Source organism: Leuciscus leuciscus, assembly GCF_965113295.1.
Source record: "Leuciscus leuciscus genome assembly, chromosome: 12".
Lineage (NCBI taxonomy): Eukaryota > Metazoa > Chordata > Actinopteri > Cypriniformes > Leuciscidae > Leuciscus > Leuciscus leuciscus.
Genome location: NC_138736.1, coordinates 37,473,727 through 37,497,420, shown reverse-complemented (window position 1 = coordinate 37,497,420; position 23,694 = coordinate 37,473,727). Strand labels below are relative to the sequence as shown.

General features: G+C 41.8%; 3 protein-coding genes across 6 annotated transcripts in view; 2 read left to right on the top strand and 1 right to left on the bottom strand.

The window, feature by feature from the left end:
• The window catches only part of LOC309511702 (E3 ubiquitin-protein ligase TRIM39-like), a 208,088-nt gene that overhangs the window by 129,904 nt on the left and 54,490 nt on the right, over positions 1 to 23,694 (bottom strand). The window lies entirely within an intron of this gene.
• LOC309511707 (uncharacterized protein) overlaps positions 1 to 23,694 on the top strand; it is a 169,225-nt gene that overhangs the window by 107,806 nt on the left and 37,725 nt on the right. The window lies entirely within an intron of this gene.
• On the top strand, positions 16,908 to 23,567 carry LOC309510666 (E3 ubiquitin-protein ligase TRIM39-like). Of its 2 annotated transcripts, XM_082185538.1 has the most exons (8): positions 16,908 to 17,041; positions 19,101 to 19,192; positions 19,504 to 20,066; positions 20,179 to 20,274; positions 21,187 to 21,354; positions 21,446 to 21,572; positions 22,584 to 22,619; positions 22,770 to 23,567. In XM_082185538.1, exons 2-8 carry the CDS (start codon positions 19,120 to 19,122, stop codon positions 23,315 to 23,317), a joined length of 1,611 nt encoding a protein of 536 aa, XP_082041664.1. In that variant the 5' UTR covers positions 16,908 to 17,041; positions 19,101 to 19,119; the 3' UTR covers positions 23,318 to 23,567. The 2 variants fall into 2 exon arrangements, with proteins under 2 accessions (XP_082041664.1, XP_082041665.1); XM_082185539.1 differs by lacking the exon at positions 19,101 to 19,192 and having other exon boundaries at positions 16,995 to 17,041.

Below are 23,694 nucleotides of genomic sequence, written 5' to 3'. Positions count from 1 at the left end.
TCTTGCAACGCTTCCTACAGGATTAGTTCAGTAAACTCAAGAGTACTGAAACACATATGCTACAAAATGAATTATTTATAAAATGTAAACGAGTAGTTTAAGATTAACTTCGTTCAACTTTATTACCTGTTTGAAAGAAATAATCCATAAAACAAAACGAGCAGGCGCTCACGCTTTCCGTTCCACTCGCTTGTATTTGTCGCCCCGCCCACGCTATGGTATCGTAAATATTCATGGTAGCTCCACCCATTGGAACCAAATATTTCAGGAACCGAATATATTGTAACACCGGTCAGGTCTGCTCAACAAAATAATAGTCAAGTCAAGTCAAGTTTATTTGTATAGCGCTTTTCACAATACAGATTGTATCAAAGCAGCTTCACAGTATTACATTTAAATAATACAACAAAGTTTGTTTCAAGAGGAATTTATTGATTGATAAAATTAAATTAAATATCCCCAAAATATCCCCAGTCCTCTACTATGGCTACAGATTCTTAAACTGTACAGGGCAGGTCCTACTGGGCTTTCTTCTGTGCAACTTTACACGTTTCACAGAAATATTTACATCAGAAATATTAATTATTAGTCTGCCACCAGCCCGTTTTATGTAGCTGTGCGGAGTTAAATCTGCTGACAGCGCCGAGCGGGAGACGCTCACTGACCAATGTTCAGTCAGCAGTCAGAACTTTTCTTTTAGACGCTCCGTTTTGCCACGGGATGGTGATTGCAAATCTGTAATGCCAATCGGCTGAGGATGGGTACCGATGATGGTGAAATACATTTTTACTGAAGCTGTAATCATAGCCGCGTCCCGCGAGAATGAGACAGATGATTGACAGGACGATAGCGGCGGCAATTAAAGGCGCAAGATAACTTCTGTTAACAAAAACATAAATAAAAAAAAAGTTTAATATAAGTGACTTTGTCTTTGTTTTATTGTTTTTGTTGGTTTTAATCAAATCATTGTGAACCACAAACTGAGCCTTTATTTAAGCCTATACTGAGCCTATATTAAATTTTTTTGTTATAAAATGGGTATTTTATAATACAGCATAAATAAAAACAAACACACGTATGTATGCCTATAGGCAAAACACCACAGTTTTTTGGTTTTGTTTGTGTGAACTTTTATCCCCAACCATATTTCTTCATGGGCTCCACGCCAGGGGTCACGCTCAGCACCCCTACTTCCCATGGTAGCCTACTAACTGTAATTATGCTGACCCAGTTTATATGTAAAATCTTTGGTATATGTAATATCTAAAAACACTTTACAGTGTGATGGAAATAAACTTTTCTTAAAGCGTGTTGTATATCACCACAGATTTATTGACACCCTTCTATCTGTGTTGTATACTGAAATAGACAATTGTCCTGCAGAATGATGAGGTTTTTTGTAAGAAAAACATTGTGAGCAAATGTTGAATTGTTGTTTGAAATATAAATCAACAACGTAAGAGGCTTTAGGCTGTCTGATGAACTCTGTATGAACAAACTCCCAGCTTTGCAGTATAGGTGGCACAGAAGCAGCATCTGACCCTGCATTTAGATGTACATTACACACTGTCTAATGCAGCTCAAAGGAGGCACTGTGAATTTGCATAGCAATTTCATTCTAAGAGGCTATTAAATGTGAAGTGACAACATGAAACACTACTTTCAATATATAAAAAAACACCAGTAGTTGGTGGCAAGTCAGCCTGATAATGATTGAATACCAATTTACTCATTTAGGCTCACAATAAGCAGATTACATAATTATACCATGAATATATATATATATATATATGTGTGTGTGTGTGTATATGTATATGTATATGTATATGTATATGTATATGTGTAAAGGCAGGATCACCTACTGGTGAAACCCAAACGGAAAGTAGTTCATTAACAAGTAGTTATTAGTAAAAATGGGGGAAACTGGATCAAGTTCCTGTGGAATCAATAAATGTTCTTGATGGCATGCATTGTTTCTCGTTTTTATTGTTTGATTATACAGCCAGGGGTGCGTTTCCCGTACAACTATATAGCTCGCTGCTTAACTACCATAGTACGATGCATCGTTGGAGAAATCAACTAGCTAGTTACGACTGTTTCCCGAAACCGTCTGTCGCAAAGTATCGTTCAACCACGTTGGTTTATGACGTCTCGCACGTGGTGGACTAATAACTTATTTTAATTAATCTGTTTAAGATCGAATTAACGCTAGATTTTGTCATATAAGTTACAGACATGGCATCTGAAGACCATTTCTAATTTTTCTCAGTTATTTTGCTTTATTACCAGACTCAATATTTGGCTCGTTCTTACATAGTAGAGCACGTTCGCACATGCGCAGTCTTCAAAAACGGTGCTTTAAATCTCTTGACAAACTAAAAGACATAAATTACATTTGTATGTATTCTAAATAAATAACACGGGTTGTACTGAATGTCAGCTTGCTTATTTTGCTAAAGATAAGGATTTATTCAGTCTACATCTAATGTAAACTAGAAACTATGCTTCTAACGACAGCTCGAGAGCTGTCGTTCCAACCACACAAGTTTGCGATGCTGTTTGCGAACGTTCGTTTGAACGATGGTTTCGGGAAACACCAAATCGTTGAACTATGCTGATAACGACGGAACTTGCGACCATAGTTGGCTAACGATGCTTTCGGGAAACGCACCCCAGGACTGGACTTCCGTTTAGGTTCCACCAGTAGGTGATCCTGCCTTTACACATATATACATACACACACACACACACATATATATATATATATATATATATATATATATATATATATATATATATATATATATATATATATATATATATATATATATATATATATATATATATATATATATATATATATATATATATATATATATATATATAGGGCTTAATTTGAGCCGGAACACGCCGGAACATGTTCCGTCACCTCCGACATTGGATCCGGAACCTTTTTTATTGGATCCGGCACCTCCTGTGTCACTAAAATTAATTGCCTAAATGAAAAAAATAAATAATAATTTTCCTGTTTGTGTAGTGTTCAATGTTTGTGACACATGACTTGCGCGCTTGTTGTACGAGTTGAGATTGCTGTTAGCCTCGATCGTTTCACTCAGGGGAAAAATGTCAAAAAGACAGGAAAGTTTGCTTAACTTTTTCAAATACGCTGGACAGTCAGATCCCAAAAAAGCAAAAATCGTTCCCGCTGATCAAAAAGGAGACCACGGTGGAGTGGACACAGTAGCCTAGTATCGACATAATATCTTGTTATTTCGACATAATAAGGGGACATTCTAATCTGCATTAAGCCACATTAAGCGATAATGTTTTTCTATGGGAGGAAAATGCTTAACGTGTAAATGCGTTCATATTATGGGCTCATCTGATTTTTTGTACATAGCATAGCCTATTTGTTAGGATTTTAGTATCATAATGATTAATAAATGCACGCACAATTATCCGTGAACTTGATTTGAACAAATGCCTTTCAACTTGTGTTTGCAAAATTCAGAATTAAATGAATGTGCAGAAATTTGTACAAATAGAGAGTAGCCTATGTAGGCGTACTATTGTAGCCATTAAAAAAGCGCATTTAGTTTCATATTTGTTAAAATATTATAATGTTATTTTTATTTTTTCTTCCATTTATGTTGATTTATGAAAAGTGAACAGCACGACCGAGTAAGATAGGATGCGCAATATGAGACATGGAGCGGGTCAGACATGATTTTGACCGTTGAAGTTGTTTTGTAGAAAGCCTTTCTTTAAAGTGAATTTCGTTTTGTATAAATTGTATCTTAATTTTAATCAATTTTTCATCAACCAATTGCCTGTATTTAATGAATAGGCCTATGAAACAAATATAACGGAGGCGCCCGCGCGATCCTAACTTAACGAAACTCAGCGTATGCCTCACACAGACATGACAAATACATCAAATACACAAAGCTTGAAATGTCTTTAAACGAAATAATTCAAAACGAAAAAAGAAAAAGGCTACTTTCTGATTATGTAATCAGGCTTTTAGAATAGGCCTATTTGATTGAATGCTGAATGTTGCGCTTGTTCAATTTAATCAAATTAAAACTGTAATTGTGATCATTAACATAACTGAATATTAAATATTTAGTGGCCAAGTTTTGCGCAGCTCCCCGTCAATGATCTAGCACCCACTCAGCACATGCGTTAACAATTCTCTGGCGCTGTCCCTGCAGAGAAGCTACGTAGGCAGTGTATTTTTTATTAAATTTTTTTTTTTTTTTTTTGTTCTGTTACCTCCAACCCCCGTTTTGAGTGGCCGGATCCACACCCCCTCTGCGCTCCGGGACCTCCCACTTTACAAATTAAGCACTGTATATATATATATATATATATATATATATATATATATATATTATTATTTTTTTTTTTTTTTTTTTTTTTCATGGTATAATTGTGTTATTACAAAAAACCTCATCATTCTGCAGGACAATTGTCTATTTCAGTATACAACACAGATAGAAGGGTGTCAATAAATCTGTGGTGATATACAACACGCTTTAAGAAAAGTTTATTTCCATCACACTGTAAAGTGTTTTTAGATATTACATATACCAAAGATTTTACATATAAACTGGGTCAGCATAATTACAGTTAGTAGGCTACCATGGGAAGTAGGGGTGCTGAGCGTGACCCCTGGCGTGGAGCCCATGAAGAAATATGGTTGGGGATAAAAGTTAACACAAACAAAACCAAAAAACTGTGGTGTTTTGCCTATAGGCATACATATTACGTGTGTTTGTTTTTATTTATGCTGTATTATAAAATACCCATATTATAACAAAAAAATTTAATATAGGCTCAGTATAGGCTTAAATAAAGGCTCAGTTTGTGGTTCACAATGATTTGATTAAAACCAACAAAAACAATAAAACAAAGACAAAGTCACTTATATTAAACTTTTTTTTTATTTATGTTTTTGTTAACAGAAGTTATCTTGCGCCTTTAATTGCCTCCGCTATCGTCCTGTCAATCATCTGTCTCATTCTCGCGGGACGCGGCTATGATTACAGCTTCAGTAAAAATGTATTTCACCATCATCGGTACCCACCCTCAGCCGATTGGCATTACAGTATTTGCAATCACCATCCCGTGGCAAAACGGAGCGTCTAAAAGAAAAGTTCTGACTGCTGACTGAACATTGGTCAGTGAGCGTCTCCCGCTCGGCGCTGTCAGCAGATTTAACTCCGCACAGCTACATAAAACGGGCTGGTGGCAGACTAATAATTAATATTTCTGATGTAAATATTTCTGTGAAACGTGTAAAGTTGCACAGAAGAAAGCCCAGTAGGACCTGCCCTGTACAGTTTAAGAATCTGTAGCCATAGTAGAGGACTGGGGATATTTTGGGGATATTTAATTTAATTTTATCAATCAATAAATTCCTCTTGAAACAAACTTTGTTGTATTATTTAAATGTAATACTGTGAAGCTGCTTTGATACAATCTGTATTGTGAAAAGCGCTATACAAATAAACTTGACTTGACTTGACTATTATTTTGTTGAGCAGACCTGACCGGAGCGACAACTGATGACGTCACATGCTCAGATTTGCTTGACCAATCGGCGGAAGGGGGCGTGTCAGGCCGCCCACATGTGGAAAACGAATTTTGAAGTCATTTATTCGTTCTCTTACGAGAGGTCTCTCGTACTTGCGTAAGAATATCTTACGCTAGGGGAAAACCTCTTTTCCTCGAGATATTGAAGCCAAAAATTATCCTTAATTTTGCAATTATGTAAAACGCATTGCAGCAGCATGCAGACATGGGCGAGACAGCTCGCGCGCCCATTGGCTGCTCTGCGGCAACTGCACCAGCCTATCGATAGAGGCTCCTCATGACGTCAGAACCAATGAGGGCGCTTCGCGCCCAATACGTCATGTCCCGCCGAAATCGGGTGGGGCCAGGGCTATAAATACGGCCCAGAGAGGCTGGTTTGGTCAGTTTTTTATCTCTTCAGCGGGCTCACGCATCGCTGGATCCTGAGAGGAAGCCGCGCCGTCTGATTACAAGCACCCAGCGGGATTACTCTGCATCTGAAGCTGCCGGTCGACAACTCGCCGCCTTCAGTCGCCGTTCCTGCTGACGCTTTCCGGCGTACATATCCTTTTCTCTGTTACTGTGTTTTGTGTATGTGTGTGTGTTCGCCGCCGCGACACACACTCTCATTGCACTAAAAGAGCCGGACGTCTTTTTCAAGACGCCCCTTTTTCCCCCCAACCCGCAAAGCTCGCCGGTGCGCCCGCTTGCCTTGCCTGCTTGGAGGATGATACCTGCTCTCCCTCTGTTCGAGCCGCGCAAACCGCGCCGTTCACAGGGGATGTCAGGAGCGGACGGTCACGGGGCTAGCTTTCTCTCTCCCTCTGTTCGAGCCGCGCAAAATGCGCCGTTCACAGGGGAGGCTGGAAGCGGACGGTCGGGGTTAGTTTTTCTTTACGTACAAGAAAGCTACCCTGCCTCTGCGCCCCATTCACGCGTCAATCATGACGCTCTTATATGCTCGTGCATCTGAAAGCCTTTGTGTTCCCCCCCTGTGGCTCAGTGGCGGAATTTTTGTTTTTTCACACGAGAGACCGGGGTTCGAATCTCGGTCTGACGGCAGATTAATTATGCCTCCAATGCTTCGCTCTGTCAGTTCCCTGAAAGGCGACTGCAGATGTGCATTTTGCAGCCAACGAGCGCCTTGTACAACCCGCTCGCCTGCACCCAAACACCGTTTCTATGGTTCCCGTGCGTCACTGGCGAAAGGAGAAAAGAGCGTTAAAATGTCCCGCCGCGGCTGGGCCGAATTCTATTTCTCATACATTTCTCATTCCCCTCTGAAGTTCAGGCGACTGGAAATGTCATACTGCAGTGAGCGAGCCTGTTGTAATGCACGCACGCCTGCAGACAAACGCCAGCATGTTGACGCTCTCTGTTTCTATGGCAACTTCTCGCTCGTTCAGTTCCAGTAAATGCGACTGTTCCAGTGTATTCTGCAGTAAACGAGTCGGCGACACAGCCCGCTTGCCTGCACACAAACGCCGCTTTACGGCTACCCAGATAAATCCCATAGAGTGTATTTTCTGGTGTTCCGGCCACGGCCGATGGTGTTATGAGTGTGGACGAAATGCCCACTGCCCAGTGCTCATTCCTACACAGAAACACAGGTTTCTCTGATAATACTCGCGCTATATAAAAGCCTTTGTGTCTTCCCCTGTGACCCAGTGGCAGATTCTCAGATTTTCACGCGAGAGACCCGTGTTTGATCCCGGGTCTACCGGCAAAAAAAAAAAAAAAAAAAAAAAAAATGTTTATGCCGTCAATGCTCCCTCTGTCAGTTCCCTGAAAAGGCGACTGCAGATGTGTATTTTTGCAGCCAACGAGCGCGTTGTACAACCCGCTCGCCTGCACCCAAGCACCGTTTCTATGGTTTCCGTGCCACTACCTCCATTCTCACACATTTCTCTGGAAATGTCAATATTGCAGTGGACGAGCCTACTGTAATACACGCACACCTGCAAACAAACGCCAGCATGTTGACGCTCTCTGTTTCTATGGCAACTTCTCGCTCGTTCAGTTCCAGTAAATGCGACTGTTCCAGTGTATTCTGCAGTAAACAAGTCGGCGACACAGCCCGCTTGCCTGCTCACAAACGCCGCTTTACGGCTACCCAGATAAATCCCATAGAGTGTATTTCCTGGTGTTCCGGCCACGGCCGATGGTGTTATGACTGTAGACGAAATGCCAACTGCCCAGTGCTCATTCCTACACAGGAACACAGCCCGTCGCACAGGGCTCGCGCACATGAAATCGACCCAGATCGATTGCGCATTAAATGTGGTAAATGTGCCCACTGCCCAGTGCCCACAAACACTACGTTCTGCATGTCTCAAGGTTTCTGCAAAACGAAACCAACATGCATTCGCTCTGCTCAGGCAGACAATGCTCTCAGTGTTGTAAATGTGCCCGCTATCCCACGCCCACATTCACACATAGACATGACAGGTCTTACGGGACTCGCCCAGCCCTCCCCCTCTCGGTTGACCACCGCAGAGGAGTCGAGCGCGGGCAATCTGCCCGCTGTTATCAGCGCGCCCCCTGCCTCAAATGTCATAAGCGCGACGCTTATGTTGCAGCACACTGAAGCCCCTCTGTCGCTGAGCGACCAGAGCGCGCTTCGCATTCAACCCCTAGCCATTCGTGCAAACGCATGGGCAAGGCTACCCGGGGTTTCGAAGTGGGTGCTAGACATTATAGAAAGAGGCTATTCGCTACAGTTCGGTCGACGCCCGCAACGCAGAGTGGCGCGAATCGATACTACGGTGAAAAAGGAAGTAGCACACCTACTTCGGGCCGAAATAGCGAAGTTACTGAGCAAAGGGGCTATAGAACCCCTATCACAAGCTCAGAGCGAAGGGGGCATGTACAGCAGATATTTTCTGGTACCCAAAAAAGACGGGGGTCTCAGACCCATTTTTAGATCTAAGACGACTAAACAAAGCACTTCTGAAACGACGGTTCAGAATGCTCACGACCAAGAAAATCCTCTCGCAAATTTGCCAAGGGGACTGGTTCATGTCGTTAGATCTGAAAGATGCTTATTTTCAAATACAAATAGCGTCACGTCACAGGCGAATTTTGAGATTCGCCTTCGAGGGCCAGGCATATCAGTACACAGTCCTGCCATTTGGCCTATCCCTGGCACCTCGCGTATTCACGATGTGCATGGATGCAGCGCTCGCACCCCTCAGGCTCCGAGGCATACGAGTGCTGAATTATTTGGACGATTGGCTGGTTCTAGCTCGATCACAGTCGGAGCTCATAGAACACAGGACCATATTACTCGATCACCTCGAGAATTTAGGTCTCACAGTCAATTGGGCAAAGAGTTCACTGTCTCCCAGTCAGAAAATATCTTTTCTGGGCACAGATCTGGACTCGCTGTCTATGACAGCACAGCTGTCGCCGCAGCGCAGACTAAGTATTCAGCGCATGACAGAGATTTTTCGCCACGGCGCTTATTTAGTCCCGCTCAAAAAGCTTCAAAGGATGCTGGGTCTCATGGCTTCAGCATCCTCAGTGCTTCAGCTGGGTCTGCTTTGCATGTGCCCGCTGCAGTATAGGTTGAAAGCGCGCGCCGCGCAGAGCTTGGACCTCCGGTCTCGCGCGCCTCAAGGTCGATCAGAAATGCGTCGCAGCTCTGAAACCTTGGACAGTGACCGACTGGTACCGGTCAGGTGTAAGCCTGGGGACTTCCTCGAGTGTGAAGGTGGTGTCTACGGACGCCTCAACCTCGGGATGGGGAGCGCTGCTCGAGGGCAGACCGTTATTTGGCCAGTGGTCAGAACGGGAAAAGCTTCTGCATATAAACTGCCTGGAAATGATGGCAGTCGACAACGCGCTGATGCGCTTTTGTCCTCAGATAAAAAGACACCACGTCTTGGTCCGTTCGGACAACATGTCAGTGGTGGCTTATATAAATCACCAAGGAGGTATCAGATCCAGAATCCTTCACAGGCTGACGGAACGCCTCCTGGTCTGGGCTCAGCACAATCTGCGCTCGCTCAGGGCAGCGCATGTGCCCGGCCATCTGAATGTGGGACCAGACAGACTGTCCAGAAACAATCTGCCGACAGGAGAATGGTCTTTACATCCACAGACAGTCAAAATGCTATGGAGGACATTTGGCAGAGCGGAAATAGACCTATTTGCGTCTCAAGAGAATGCTCATTGTCAGGAATTCTTCTCCAAGAGCAGGGATGCGCTGGCCCCGCTGCCCGCTCTATGCGTTTCCCCCTGTCACGCTCCTACCCCAGGTGTTAGAGCGAATCAGGGAGAGCGGATGCCCAGTGCTACTCGTCGCTCCATTTTGGACAAACCAAGTCTGGTTTCCAGTCCTGATGCAGCTGACGAGTACCGCCCCGTGGCCGATACCGGTGAGGAGGGATCTCCTCTCGCAGGCGAACGGCTCGATCTGGCATCCTCGCCCGGAGCTTTGGTCCCTACATGTGTGGGCCATCAACGGGTACCTGTTAACCTCCCAGCGGGAGTGTTAAACACGATCACGCAGGCTAGAGCTCCATCTACGAGGCGGCTCTATTCCTCAAAATGGTCTGTGTTCACTAGCTGGTGTACAGCGAGTGGCACTTCACCCTCACGCTGTGGGGTGCCGGAGGTTCTCTCCTTTTTACAAGAGCTTCTGGATAAGGGCAGAACCCCATCCACGCTCAAAGTTTATGTGGCAGCCATAGCAGCGTTCGCTGAACCACCGCTTGGCCAGTCATTAGGAAGGAACAATCTGGTCATTCGCTTCCTTAGAGGAGCTAAGAGGCTGAACCCTCCCAGACCACCCTCAGTTCCCGTTTGGGACCTTTCCACGGTTCTGGAAGCCATGAAAGGTGCCCCATTCGAGCCAATACGGTCAATAGACCTGAAACTCTTGTCTTTCAAAACAGTGTTTCTTCTGGCTCTCGCTTCAGTGAAGCGCATAGGGGATTTGCAAGCACTCTCAGTGAGCGCGACGTGTATGGAGTTTGGGCCGAATGACTCGAGAGTCATACTCAAACCAAAGCACGGATATGTTCCTAAATCCCTCAACACACCGTTTAGGGCACAGGTTATCTCCCTGTCGGCCCTGCCGGTATCTGAAGAGGAAGGGGATGCAGGCTTCCTTTGCCCGGTCAGGGCGTTAAGAGCCTATGTGTCTCGCTCATCTGTTTTCAGACAGACGGAGCAGCTCTTTGTTTTGTTCAGCGGACGTTCTAAGGGACTAGCTGCATCAAAACAGAGTCTATCCAGATGGATAGTTGATGCTATAGCGCTAGCTTACACATCCAAGGGCCTGCAATGCCCGATAGGTGTCAAAGCGCACTCCACAAGAGGCATGGCCTCGTCGTGGGCTTGGTCCAGTGGGATTGCCTTGCAAGATATCTGTATGGCGGCAGGCTGGGCCTCCCCGTCTACATTTATAAGGTTTTATAACCTCGAGGTTCCCGCTTTGCAAGCTAGGTTGCTCTCGGTTTAATTTTTCAGTATTGCCCGCCCGATTCTATCGGCTCGGGATGCTGAAACTGCTAGAGCGTCGATCACTGATAGCCTATATACTTCTGTGGGCAATACGTTAGTCCCCCATATTTACCAGTCCAGGCTGAGTTCGCCCTGGCTGTGTGGAACACTTGATATAATATGCTCTTATCAGAGCTCAATGTTACAGGAATGATGCTATTCTAGCCCCTCTTCCCGGATTCTCTGTGAGTCCCTTGTGATTAAGCACTGTATGAGCCCCGGGCACCTGCCCTTGGGACGTTAGTGTTATGTCTCAAGCACGCACGGCGTTTTACATTGTGTTCCCCTAGCGTAAGATATTCTTACGCAAGTACGAGAGACCTCTCGTAAGAGAACGTACTCGGTTACTAACGTAACCTCGGTTCTCTCTAGAAGAGGGAACGAGTACTTGCGTATCTTGCCGTGCATGCGTCATGTTCTGATTCGCTTCAGCGATGAAAAAAACTGACCAAACCAGCCTCTCTGGGCCGTATTTATAGCCCTGGCCCCACCCGATTTCGGCGGGACATGACGTATTGGGCGCGAAGCGCCCTCATTGGTTCTGACGTCATGAGGAGCCTCTATCGATAGGCTGGTGCAGTTGCCGCAGAGCAGCCAATGGGCGCGCGAGCTGTCTCGCCCATGTCTGCATGCTGCTGCAATGCGTTTTACATAATTGCAAAATTAAGGATAATTTTTGGCTTCAATATCTCGAGGAAAAGAGGTTTTCCCCTAGCGTAAGATATTCTTACGCAAGTACTCGTTCCCTCTTCTAGAGAGAACCGAGGTTACGTTAGTAACCGAGTACGTTTTTTGCCTGTGAACTAAAAAACGAAAACTCAAGCCGAAATCTCGTTTTTTCGTTTTTTTTTAAAAAACGAAAAAACGAATAAAGGGGCCGTGTTCTCGTTTCTATCAAGTTGTTTTTCTGATTTCCGTGCAAGGACGGGAAAACCAAAAATCAAGTCATAATTTCGTTTTTTCGTTTTTCTAAAAAAACGAAAAAACGGAAAAAGGAGCTGTTTTCTCGTTTTTTCTTTTTCGTATGTGAGAGCAAAAACAAATGAACGAACGATACCCGGACCTCCATGCCATAGAATCCCCGGTGCGGCAGCAGCCCTTTCACCAGCTGAGTGTGCGCCCTGCGATCAGCAATCAGAGCTCAGGGCCTGTGACGCAACGCTGTTAATCATGGGTATGTTGCTATACTGAGTAATGGTTGAATGGTTAATGTGGGACATATTTGTAAATGGACATCCTGTGCATTTTTAGGGAGTGCTATTTAACCGGGGGTGCGGCCGCCAGTTGACTACATCGACACTGAACATCTGCTGCTTTGCTTACGTTTTAATGTCACGATTTGTTTGCGGATATAATATGCTCATGTCAACAGCTGCGGCTGCCTTTTTCACCCGGGACCTAGAATAAGTGGAACCGTGGTTTGCTCACGTTAATCGGCAGCTTCCTGGTGATCTCGTTCCTCCTGTTATACCGTGAATTGGTTTCATTCAGCATCATATGGCCAGTTTCATGGTTTAAGTGTGGAGTGTTGGATGGACTGACACCACTAACTGTAATTATTTTGGTCTATATTTTATAGGCTCAGTGTTTTGTTTGTTTATTTAAACTCTTGTATGGAGGCTTTTGTCTGCTGCTGATATACAAGAGCATTATTTTGATTTATTTGGGTTGATTATTTATTTGTTTTGCTTTGTCTACCCCGACCAAAGATCGTTAAGCCAGAGGGCATTTTTGCCCCATTGTGCTGGATGGGCTATGATATTTTGTTTGTTTAATTTGTATTTCGAGTTGTGATTTAATTGCTACCCAATCTTTAACTCTAGTACCATCTTGGGTTTAATAGTGTTTTGCAATTGTTGTGTGTAGTTTTGGTTGATTTTCACGTGTTTGTCTTTTGTCTAGGTGCTGAAGACCGCCAGTGGGAGCAGTGCCCCTTGTGGTGGTGGGTCCCTTGGTGTGTGCAGTGGCGGTGCGTTCACCAAATATGATCATTTCCCTTGTGGTGCGTGTGTGAAATCTATCACGTGTGAGTGGGGTGTTGTGTTATGGATGTTCATTGCTCGGGCCACTAGCCTCCCACTGGTAAGTTTCAGCCCTAGCTTCACCTCGTGTGTGTGTACATTGTGACTAGAGTATACTGTGTGTTTATTTGATTTGGTGTCAATTACATTCTATTTGCTGTGAAATTCGTACTAAATGTTTGTTGTGAAATCTTGAATTTTTGGAGTGACTCTGGTGTGTATGGCTCCATTGGTTGTACATTTTTATAAAAAGTAAAAGAATAGAAATTAATAATAATAAAATTATATTTTTGTATTTGACCACTGTCTCTGGCTGATCCCTTCACGAACCTGAGTGCCTTGTTAGCGAAAAAACCATTAAGTCTTTGGGTGTAAGTCCCATCGTGGCGTAGTCTGCTATTTGCCTGGGTCTAAGCCCAGCCATATATATTCCACCTGCCACAGTAGCTTTACACATACACACACTTTGTACTAAAGGTAAATCCAAAATAGTGATGTCACTGTCTAAGCAGAGGGATGTTGTGCAACCCTATGGAATATAGTCCACACATGACAAATGAGGTAATAATCAATATTTCAGAATAATTCAAACTCAGATATTGGTGTGTGATATCTGAGTTTGAATTATTTGACTACAAATCTAACCTCATAATTCCTCCCAGTGATTATTTCCAGGATAAACTGAGATGCCCCCAAGCTGGCTTCTTAAAACTGACTAAAACGGATCGCCAAGATCCGGATCCCCTTAAAGAGCCATAAATCCCATCACTAGCACGCACCTCCCGCATGTACACTGGTCGTCACGTGACACCTCTCGGAGCGGCCTGGTGTAGTTATTTATGTGACCGGCAGAGGGAGCCATTGTATTGCGAATGGTTTATCCTTTCTTATTGTTATAGTTGTAGCTGCTTAGACCTACATAACAGCCTTTTTCATTCTTTACTGTCAGTTTCGGCCATGTTAAGATATTGTTGTATTTTATTTCTGCTATATATGTTAGAATAGGATGCAGTTAATACAAATAGAGGTTTGTTGCATGATAATCATTTATTCGCATTCAACTAATTATGTTTGTTTTATTTCTTTATTTGTTTCAGAACCACACATCAATGTACATATTCAATCATGCAGTTGTAAATTCAATAAATACTTCCAATGAAGAAATCTTGCGTGATTCTGACCGATCACCCGCTGTGAGCTCTACCTAACGATCCATAAACTATCCAAATCAATGAAGCCAGTCTTCTTCTGCACACACAATTTGCAAGACCTACAAACTTTTTTCTGATATTTCAGAAAAAACTGAAGCTTCCCCGGGGCCTGCCACTGATTAGCAGACCATCACCTGATGTTAGCATTAATATATATAATATAAATATAACTGCTCGACTTGCAATGAATTTGCGCACAACCAACAGAAGGAAACCATGCTATCTCATGACATCCCCGGCAAGGCCATGGCAGATCGTCAGCATGGACTTGTTTAGTCACCGGCAAAAGGACTATCTTCTAATTGTGGATCATTTCTCAGATTTTTGGGAGATTGAACTGCTTACTGATCTATCTGCAGGAGACGGTCATTAAGCGCTGCAAGGCTCAGTTTGCTCAACATTGTCAGCTAGAAAGAGTGATCACAGATAATGGCCCTCAGTTTGGTGCTCTGTTTAAGTGTTTTGCCTCAAGCTGGGAATTTGAGCATGTCATTTCTTCACCAAGACATCCTAAATCAAATGGAAAGGCTGAGTCAGCCATCAAGATTGCTAAGAACCTTCTGCGCAAAGCTATGCACGACAGAACTGACCCTTGGAAAGCAATCCTTCATTGGAGAAACACCCCTACTGAATACATGGACAGTAGCCCTGCCAGAGCCAAGTGTTGTAACTGGGGTTGTGGAGGGGCTTCACCAACGAAAGCAGTTGGCAAAATCCTATGATAGGTCAGCTTGTGATCTGCCAGAGCTGAACATAGGAGAGAGGATCCGCATGAAGCCCCTTCCAGGGAAAAACCCTGCGCTATGGAGGGTCGGCACCTGCCTTCAGAAAGTGGCACCACGCTCTTATTTATATATATATATATATATATATATATATATATATATATATATATATATTATATATAGACGAAACAGAGTGCACCTAAGAACGGCAGAGTCAACCACCACACAAGCACTGGACAGTACTGAACCCGAATTGCCTCTTATGCTGGAAGGGAGTGTTGCAGAGGCCCTTCCATCCGCTGACTCACCTCCTGCGAAGCCCATGCCACAGGCTTCACTTGGCCCTGTCAAACCCTCATCATCAGATGGACACACTTACACTAGGGCTGGCCGATTGTCCAAGCCACCCAAGAGGCTTGATTTGTAATAGGTTAGAAATGCTGCTGTGGCAGTTTTAGGACAGGAAAAGAACGGTTAGTGTAACAAGGACTCTATAGTCAGCGATACTTCAGGTCATTAGTGCCTAATTTGAAGTTTATTGCAGTCGTTTTAAATGTTATGTGGCCTAAAGTTTATATACTATTTTGTTCTTATTTACTTCTTATTTTAGAAGGGAATTCTTTAGTTCATATTTGTAAAGGGGTATGTTACGGAATGTAATGAATCATGCGATCGGCAGTCGATTGCTTTTCCCTGGTTGTTCGCTGGTTGTTCTGTTGTCAATACAGTTGCTGAGCCTGCAGAGCCTGCAGTTGCTGTTGCTGAGCAAGTCACATATCTGCCTCTTATTTTATGATTATACTGCTGCATAAACAATAGTGTACACAACTTTACAGCATAAAATATTAAAAATATGAAAATCTAAGAATAAACTACAGAATAAGAACTTCGTAGTGACAAATATTAGTGAAATCTTACAGGGAACAAAAACGCAGGCCTATAATATTGACAAATCCAGCGTTCAGAATGTTTCAAGCCACAGGATGATGCAGAAAATCAATAGTGTGGACATCATAGGTGGATATGCAAATGTTCTTAAAAAAAAATATATTATCAAGACTATTTTTAAAGGAAAAAGTGGACTAACCATTTGACAATTTAACAACTTACTGGATATTCATAAAGCAAATTAGAATAATTATCATTTGCCAAACTCTGTGTGTACTAAACTACAAATAACTACTTGTTATTAAAAATAAAAAAATATAAAATTATGTGTTAAAAAAATAAAAACAAGAAACCCAGACAATCACCAGTCCAGGTGTGATCGCAGCACATCTGATATAACTGTTGTGTCTCTCAATATCAACATGTAGAAAACACTTGGGTGTATACCATGTTAAAAGAACACAGCCAACATTCTCTACTTACTCAACAACTTACAATTACAAGTGGCAGTGCCACCTGCAGGCTCAATGGGGAATAACAGTATTAACACCCACCCACACATAACAATAACACTGATCACAGCAGTCACTGTGAGAGAATGGCGGCCTCTACTGGAGACTTTTGGAGATGACTGCTTCTTTCTGTGTGATGCAAGACTAAAATATAGAAAGGACTCAAAGGTCATATTTTTAATGTTTATAAATCTCTCATTACTCCATTAATATCTATAATCTCTTCACAAATTACTACAATAGCTTGCAGATGAGCATACAAATGCTTTGTATATTAAATAATGCATTTATCTGGCATTGCCACTTTAAAATAATTTTATACTTTGAACAGTCCTGGTCCTAGAAGTTTCACAATCCACATATCTGTTGTAAAACAATAAGCCAATAAGAGTATGTCAGTCTAAGCAGATGATTTTATGTGCAGCCTTTGTTCTGGAAACTGATAACAGATACATTGGACAATGACCTTAGTTCAGTGAGAGATTCAGAGAAAACAACACTAACTTGATCAATGACAATATGTACGATCTTCCTCTTTAAACAACATAATATTTATTGATCCGTTCAAAGAGTCTTGTGGACACATCTGATCCTCACAGGTAAGAGATAGAAATATAAGAGAGATTGTGCTGAACAGGTTTCTAATGGATGTGAAGTGGTTTAGTTGGTTTATGTCAAACTGGAATAAGTTGAACAGAACCAGGCTTAAGCATATATAGGCTAATACTCAACTATTTTAGTTGTTTACTGCACTGAAATGGTAGACCTTTCAGAATTGTATTTATTTCATTTGACTGGTTGTAACGCAAAAGCAAATGTTGGTGTTTCTGTCAATTTGTCACACTACATAAACGACCAGATTGGGAGTTCTAGTGTGAGAGCGCAATCCCATAAAAGCGCAGACGGAAGTGGGAAATTCTGCATTTCAGGGAAATTCAGAAATTCTACTGACGACTAGCATTAGCCTGACGTCGTCATAGGCCCTGTCCCAAATGGCACACTCCGGACTTGTGGACTTCCTCAGAGTCCACACTTTGGTGACGTCATGTAGTGCAGACCTATAGGGCCCTTGGTGCGAGTCCACGAGGGCGCATTGAGAGGTATTTTTTGGGACAGACTCGATCGTCAAGCCGGAAATAACGGTCTGGTTGTTGTTGGACAGGAGAAATCACATTTTTGCGCTCCGACGTCTTATCTCCATGTCATCTACACAGCCTACTTTTACAGTTCTATATTTTGATATTGTGTATGCCACCTGGGCATTAGACAATAGATACATCATGCTTATTTAAATGATGTATACAGTTGTACATAATAATACATAATGTTCCCTTTGAACTAAGATTACAATTTTAACACATAATGAAAATGTGCATGAGTTTCAGATGAATTTACAGGTTTCAATATTCATACTATGTTTACATATGACTCAGTAAAGCCCTGACATTCGGTTCTATTTATTTAATGAATCATAATGTGATCGTATTATTCAACGCACTATTATTATGTTTGAGACATCAACCACTGGTCGATGACCATAATGTTTGTATAAATTGTAGGTTACAACTGGTAAAATGTACATCTAGGTCATAAAAAACGTAATACTTTCTTCTCAGCCATGTCAACAATTATCCGTGAGCGAAATCTCCTCCCATCCGTTGTCTGATTGGCCTTTCGCAAGGATCCCTGGGTAGTTAAAGTGCATCTATGCGGGCTTCGCGGAAGACCGCTTCAAGGGTACAAAGGGGGCGCTGCTGAGCACACTTCAGAGCGTTAAAATGCTGAAATGAACGGCCTACGGCAGGGTTCCTCAAACTCTGTCCTGGAGGGCCACTGTCCTGCACAGTTTAGCTCCAACCCTGATCAAACACACCTAGCTGTGAGTTTCTAGTGATCCTGAAGACATTGATTAGCTTGCTCAGGTGTGTTTGATCAGTGTTGGAGCTAAACTCTGCAGGACAGCGGCCCTCCAGGACCGAGTTTGAGGAACCCTGGCCTACGGACTCGAAGACTCGGCGAGCACGCGCAATTTAAGTCCACGAGACCGAAAGTCCTCATGAAGTGCGCCATTTGGGACAGGGCTAAACTCAGATTCTAGTCCTAAAAAATGTGTGGGCGGGACTAAATTCGCCAGGCATCCAGGCTAGACTATAATATTAAAGAACAGATCATTTCCATAAGATTAAAACAGATTTACTAACAGCATGTGTCCATGCAAACCCTCTTTTGGCATTAAAAAATATTGTCAGGATTTACTAAAGACACGCAGTGAAAAAGTTTCCCTTTCAGACGCAAAATTTATGGGAGGTGAGTATTTAAATGATCGTGTTGGTCATTATGGAAATGATCCGGCTGTGTCTGTATTCTTTAATTTGCACATCTTCAGTAGATCTCGTGCTGAACTTTGAATCTGGCCCTCAAGAAACAGGAAGTAAATCCTGCAGACAGACCGAACACAAACCATTTACTCACTGCAGCCGAAAATACTGCTCCGTAAAATTATCTATTTTTAAATAATACGAATAAGTAACCCACAATCTGACTATGTAAATTTAATTTAAACATCAGTGACCAAATAAACACTCAATATTACAAGGAGCAAATCATTTTTCATAATTTACTGTTAAATATAATATTTTTTTTGTTTTTCTTGACAAGGTTTGAAGAAGGGGGAAGGATGGCAGAATCTTCACCAACATCAACCAAAGAAAGAAAAACCAGGCGTCGGAGTATTGGAGAAACACCTCCATGTAAGTCAATAAATAAAAAATTAAAAACAAGAAGAATGAATTAGTGCATGAATAACTTTCACTCTTCTCATATAATATTTGATTATGTACAGTTCAGGAGTGTACAGTAGCAAAATCATTTAAAATCATATGTTTCAAATAAATATTGCTCCTTTGTGTATTTATTTATTTGATTAGTGGTCGTGTAGTGAGCTTCACATTAGGGTTCAGCTTGTCTGGGTTAATTTAGCAGTAATGACCAGCTGACTGTACATGATCTCTAATATATTTGAGATGTGCAGGTGATTTATCTTCATCATTTCTCTCTCCAGTGATGTCTTCCTCCAGCGGTACACTGACTGAGGAGCTTCAGTGCTCTATATGTCTGGACGTGTTCACTCATCCAGTCAGCACTCCATGTGGACACAACATCTGCAAGACCTGTCTGAATAAGTGCTGGGACAACAGCCAGACCTGCAACTGTCCATACTGTAAAGAAACATTCAAGCACAGACCTGATCTCAAGATTAACACCACACTCCGAGAGCTCGTAGAGCAGGACAAAAGTCCTGAGAAAAAACCTGAAGTTCTGAAAAAGCCTGTTCTGTGTGACTTCTGTGAGGAAAGAAAGCTGAAAGCCCTGAAGTCGTGTCTGGTGTGTCAAAACTCTTACTGTGAAACTCACTTGGAGCCTCATTCGAGAGTGGCAGGTTTAAAGAAACACAAACTGATCAATCCTGTGAGTAATCTGGAGGACTATATATGTCAGAAACATGAGAGACCTCTGGAGCTGTTCTGTAGAGATGATCAGACATGTGTGTGTCTGTCCTGCACTGACGGAGATCACAAGAACCACAACACTGTTTCTTTAGAAGAGGAGAGTGAAGAGAAGAAGGTAAAAGTTAATGACAAACTGATTTAAAATGGCTCTTATCATGAGGAAACACATGTTCCTTAATATAAATGAACCAATTGAAAACATATTGTGTGTTGTTCTCTGTCTATAGACTCAACTGATGAAGACACAGAAAGACACACAGCAGATGATCCAGGACAGAATCAAGAAGATTCAAGACGTCAAACATTCAGCAGAAGTCAGAAAGGTAGCCTAAGTTAAGTTATGTAATTCAGTTTTCTTAAATATTTATTTCATCAGTTAGTTTTGGGGGATTTTTCACTGTTTGCATCACTCTTCTTGTCTGTGTTTGTTCGACAGTCTGTTAGTCAAGCCCAAATTAAACTTCTGCGTCGAACTCACGACGTAGCTATACGTCTGCTGTGTGCAGTGCACATACCCTTCAGCGTACCCTGATGCGCACCTCTCCAAAATGTAACAACACGCCAATTCTACACGGACTGCAAGCGCTGTGATTGGTCTGCTAGGACCCCTCCCTCGGGTTTCACATGCTCCCTCTGCATGTGTAATTGCACCAACGCGGACAACGATGCTGAAGTATAAATGAAAACCAACCAGTAGTCTACAGTGTAGAGGCTCCGGCTTAGGTCCGACGCAGAAGTATAAACCAGCCTTCAGTCTGTATATTAGTGCTTTGGACTGTATAGTCACTCTTTCTGCAGGTTACATTGATACATCGATTTTGATTCATTTGGTCTACCGACTAAACCACATAACATGTGTCTACCACATAAACACCTGTTAGTGTTGCTCAGATATGTTCAACAATTGTTTCTTCTGTGGTTTTGTTTGGAAATGTTTTCATTGAAGCAAAAATAGATGAAGTATGCATAACTTGTCAATATTGTGTCTATAACGTAAGTTAATGAATATTAAATTTGTGTTTAGTGAATTGTTGTAAAAAAGCGCTAATTGTGATTACCTGCTGCTATTTCATTAGTTGTTATTCTGATCACTTAAAGTGACAGCATAACTCTCCTTTACAAGGCACATGATTTGAGGAATTATTCAGTCCAAACAGTCCAAATTAAACTGAAAGAAAAAAAAACTCCCTAACACACTGAAATATGATCAATAGTAATACTGAATCTTGCTTTAGATATTTTATACTGAACTGCTGGAGATGATGGAGGAGCAGCAGAAAGCAGCAGAGAAACAGGAGGAAGAGCTCATTGAAGAGCTGGAGCAGGAGATCACTGAGCTAAAGATGAGAAACACTGAGCTGGAGCAGCTCTCACACACTGAAGATCACCTCCACCTCCTACAGGTCAGTCAACATCTCTCTGATCAATGATAATGCAGTATATGACACCATAACACTCCCCATGCTGAAGGATTTCTCCTCTCTCCTGCTGTAGATTTACTCATCCCTGTGCAGCTCTAGAAACACCAGGAACTGGTCTGAGATCAGTGTGAAGACTGATAAGAGTCTGGAGACTCTGACTAAACTGCAGGACTCTCTACAGGAGAAACTCACGCAAACTGGTACAGCAATATCAAATACACCGTACAGATACATATATTTATCATCTTTTAATATCAGTAATGAAGAATGAGTCTGTTAAAGCTGAAATAAGAGAAGTGTGTGATCATGTGTTTGTGTCTCATTATCATCACAGTTCTTCTTGAAGAGAGCAGGTCATATTCATCTCTAATTTCAGAAAACATGCAGTAAATTCATCTTGTACTAGAAGCTTCATCACTGTAACCAGAACCTTGAGGCTTTAGTAAATCTGTGAACACTTTTAGATGAGAAACGACAGAAAGAAACATTCATTTTCTGCCATTTTTAGTCTTTTCAGCTGTTTCATCTAAATGTTGTGATTATGTGTCAGATAAAATCAGTTTAGCAGAAGAAAATCAAATCATAGACATCATGAATGTCTATTCATACAGATTTGTTCTTTTTTTGAGGAACATTTCTGACCTGTAGTTCAAACAGCTTTGCAGTGCTGGGCTTTCATTTCACTTTCTCTAAGGTTATTTTTTATATTGTTGTCTTTGCTGAATAACCACAACACTAATACACTCCAAAACTGAGATGAATAACATTAGGCATAAAATATCTAAAATAAAAATTTCATAAAATGTTCACAAAACATTCCCAAAGATGTTCTAAAAAGGAGGAATATTTCGGGCTCAAACACAATAGGAGTTCAGGGATTCTCTAAATTTACATTTACATTTATGCATTTGGCAGACGCTTTTATCCAAAGCGACTTACATTACATTCAAGGTACACATTTTACATTTTTGTCAGTTCTTGCTTTCCCTGGGAATCGAACCCATGACCTTGGCGTTGCTAGCGCCAACGCTCTACTGTTTGAGCTACAGGAAAACTTTTTGAGTTACAGGAAAGCTGCTAAATATCAGCAGAGAAACATTGATCAGAAAAAACATGATGTTGTACACAATTCTTTAAATATAACCTTAAATCTTGTCTATAATTCCACACATAAACATGTCAAAGATCTGATGGTGTTTTATTGTCATTAGTCTCTACAGAAGTGAAGAGGAGACAGCAGTATGCAGGTACAGTGTGCTGTCTGCACTACACTAGATTACATTCAGATACTCACAGCTTCATCACTGACCGACAGTATGATTAAACACTCATATTACAAACATCATCACTAAATATATGTATTGTGAATTTGTGATTTATATTCTCTGTTTTCTCAGTGGATGTGACTCTGGATCCTGATACAGCTAGTCCTAATCTCATTCTGTCTGATGATGGAAACCAAGTGAGATGTGGAGACATTACACAGAAACTCCCAGACAAACCAGAGAGATTTGATAGATATTTAAGTGTCCTGGGAAAGGAGGGATTCTCCTCAGGGAGATTTTATTTTGAGGTGCAGGTGAAGGGAAAGACTGGATGGTATTTAGGAGTGGTCAGAGAATCCATTGACAGGAAGGGAGTGATCACAGCGAGTCCCAGTAATGGATGCTGGACTGTGATTCTGATGAATGGGAATGAATATAGAGCCTGTACTGATTATCTTGTCTCTCTGTGTGTGAGAGTGAAGCCGCAGCGGGTCGGTGTGTTTGTGGATTATGAGGAGGGTCTGCTCTCCTTTTATGATGTGGAGTCCAGCTCTCATCTCTACTCTTTCACTGATCAGTCTTTTACTGGGAAACTCTATCCATATTTTAACCCGTGCGCTAATGATGGAGGTAAAAACTCAACTCCACTGATCATCACACCTGTCAACTACAATAAATGAATTTTCTGCCGTAATATGAAATACACAATGAAAATGATTTATATAATTACAAATCTAAACATTGTTCAAATCTATAATTCTAGCTATAATTGCAAATTGTATTGTGAAAATATAATGCTTGTTTAACAATTTTGTTTTCAACTTTTCATAATTATTCATGCCATTGTTTTCTCCCATCTCAACCTGACAAAGTGAAAGTGTCTGTATTTTTGTTTTTATATACATCAAAATAAACCAAACTATGATAAAATTGATAAAGTATATCAAAGCTGTTTCTACCATTTCAATTACAAAATTATCTGTGATAATACTGAGGTAAATCAGATGGTAATTCCTATCACTGAATGAGTATTACCATATTCATACACAACACTGGA

What these genes read in the sequence shown, in the direction of transcription:
- LOC309510666 (XM_082185538.1), top strand. Translation starts at nt 19,120, where the DNA reads ATGGCAGAATCTTCACCAACATCAACCAAAGAAAGAAAAACCAGGCGT. An exon ending in AGGAGAGTGAAGAGAAGAAG is followed by an intron (nt 20,067 to 20,178) that starts GTAAAAGTTAAT and finishes CTCTGTCTATAG; the next exon opens with ACTCAACTGATGAAGACACA. An exon ending in ATCACCTCCACCTCCTACAG is followed by an intron (nt 21,355 to 21,445) that starts GTCAGTCAACAT and finishes CTCCTGCTGTAG; the next exon opens with ATTTACTCATCCCTGTGCAG.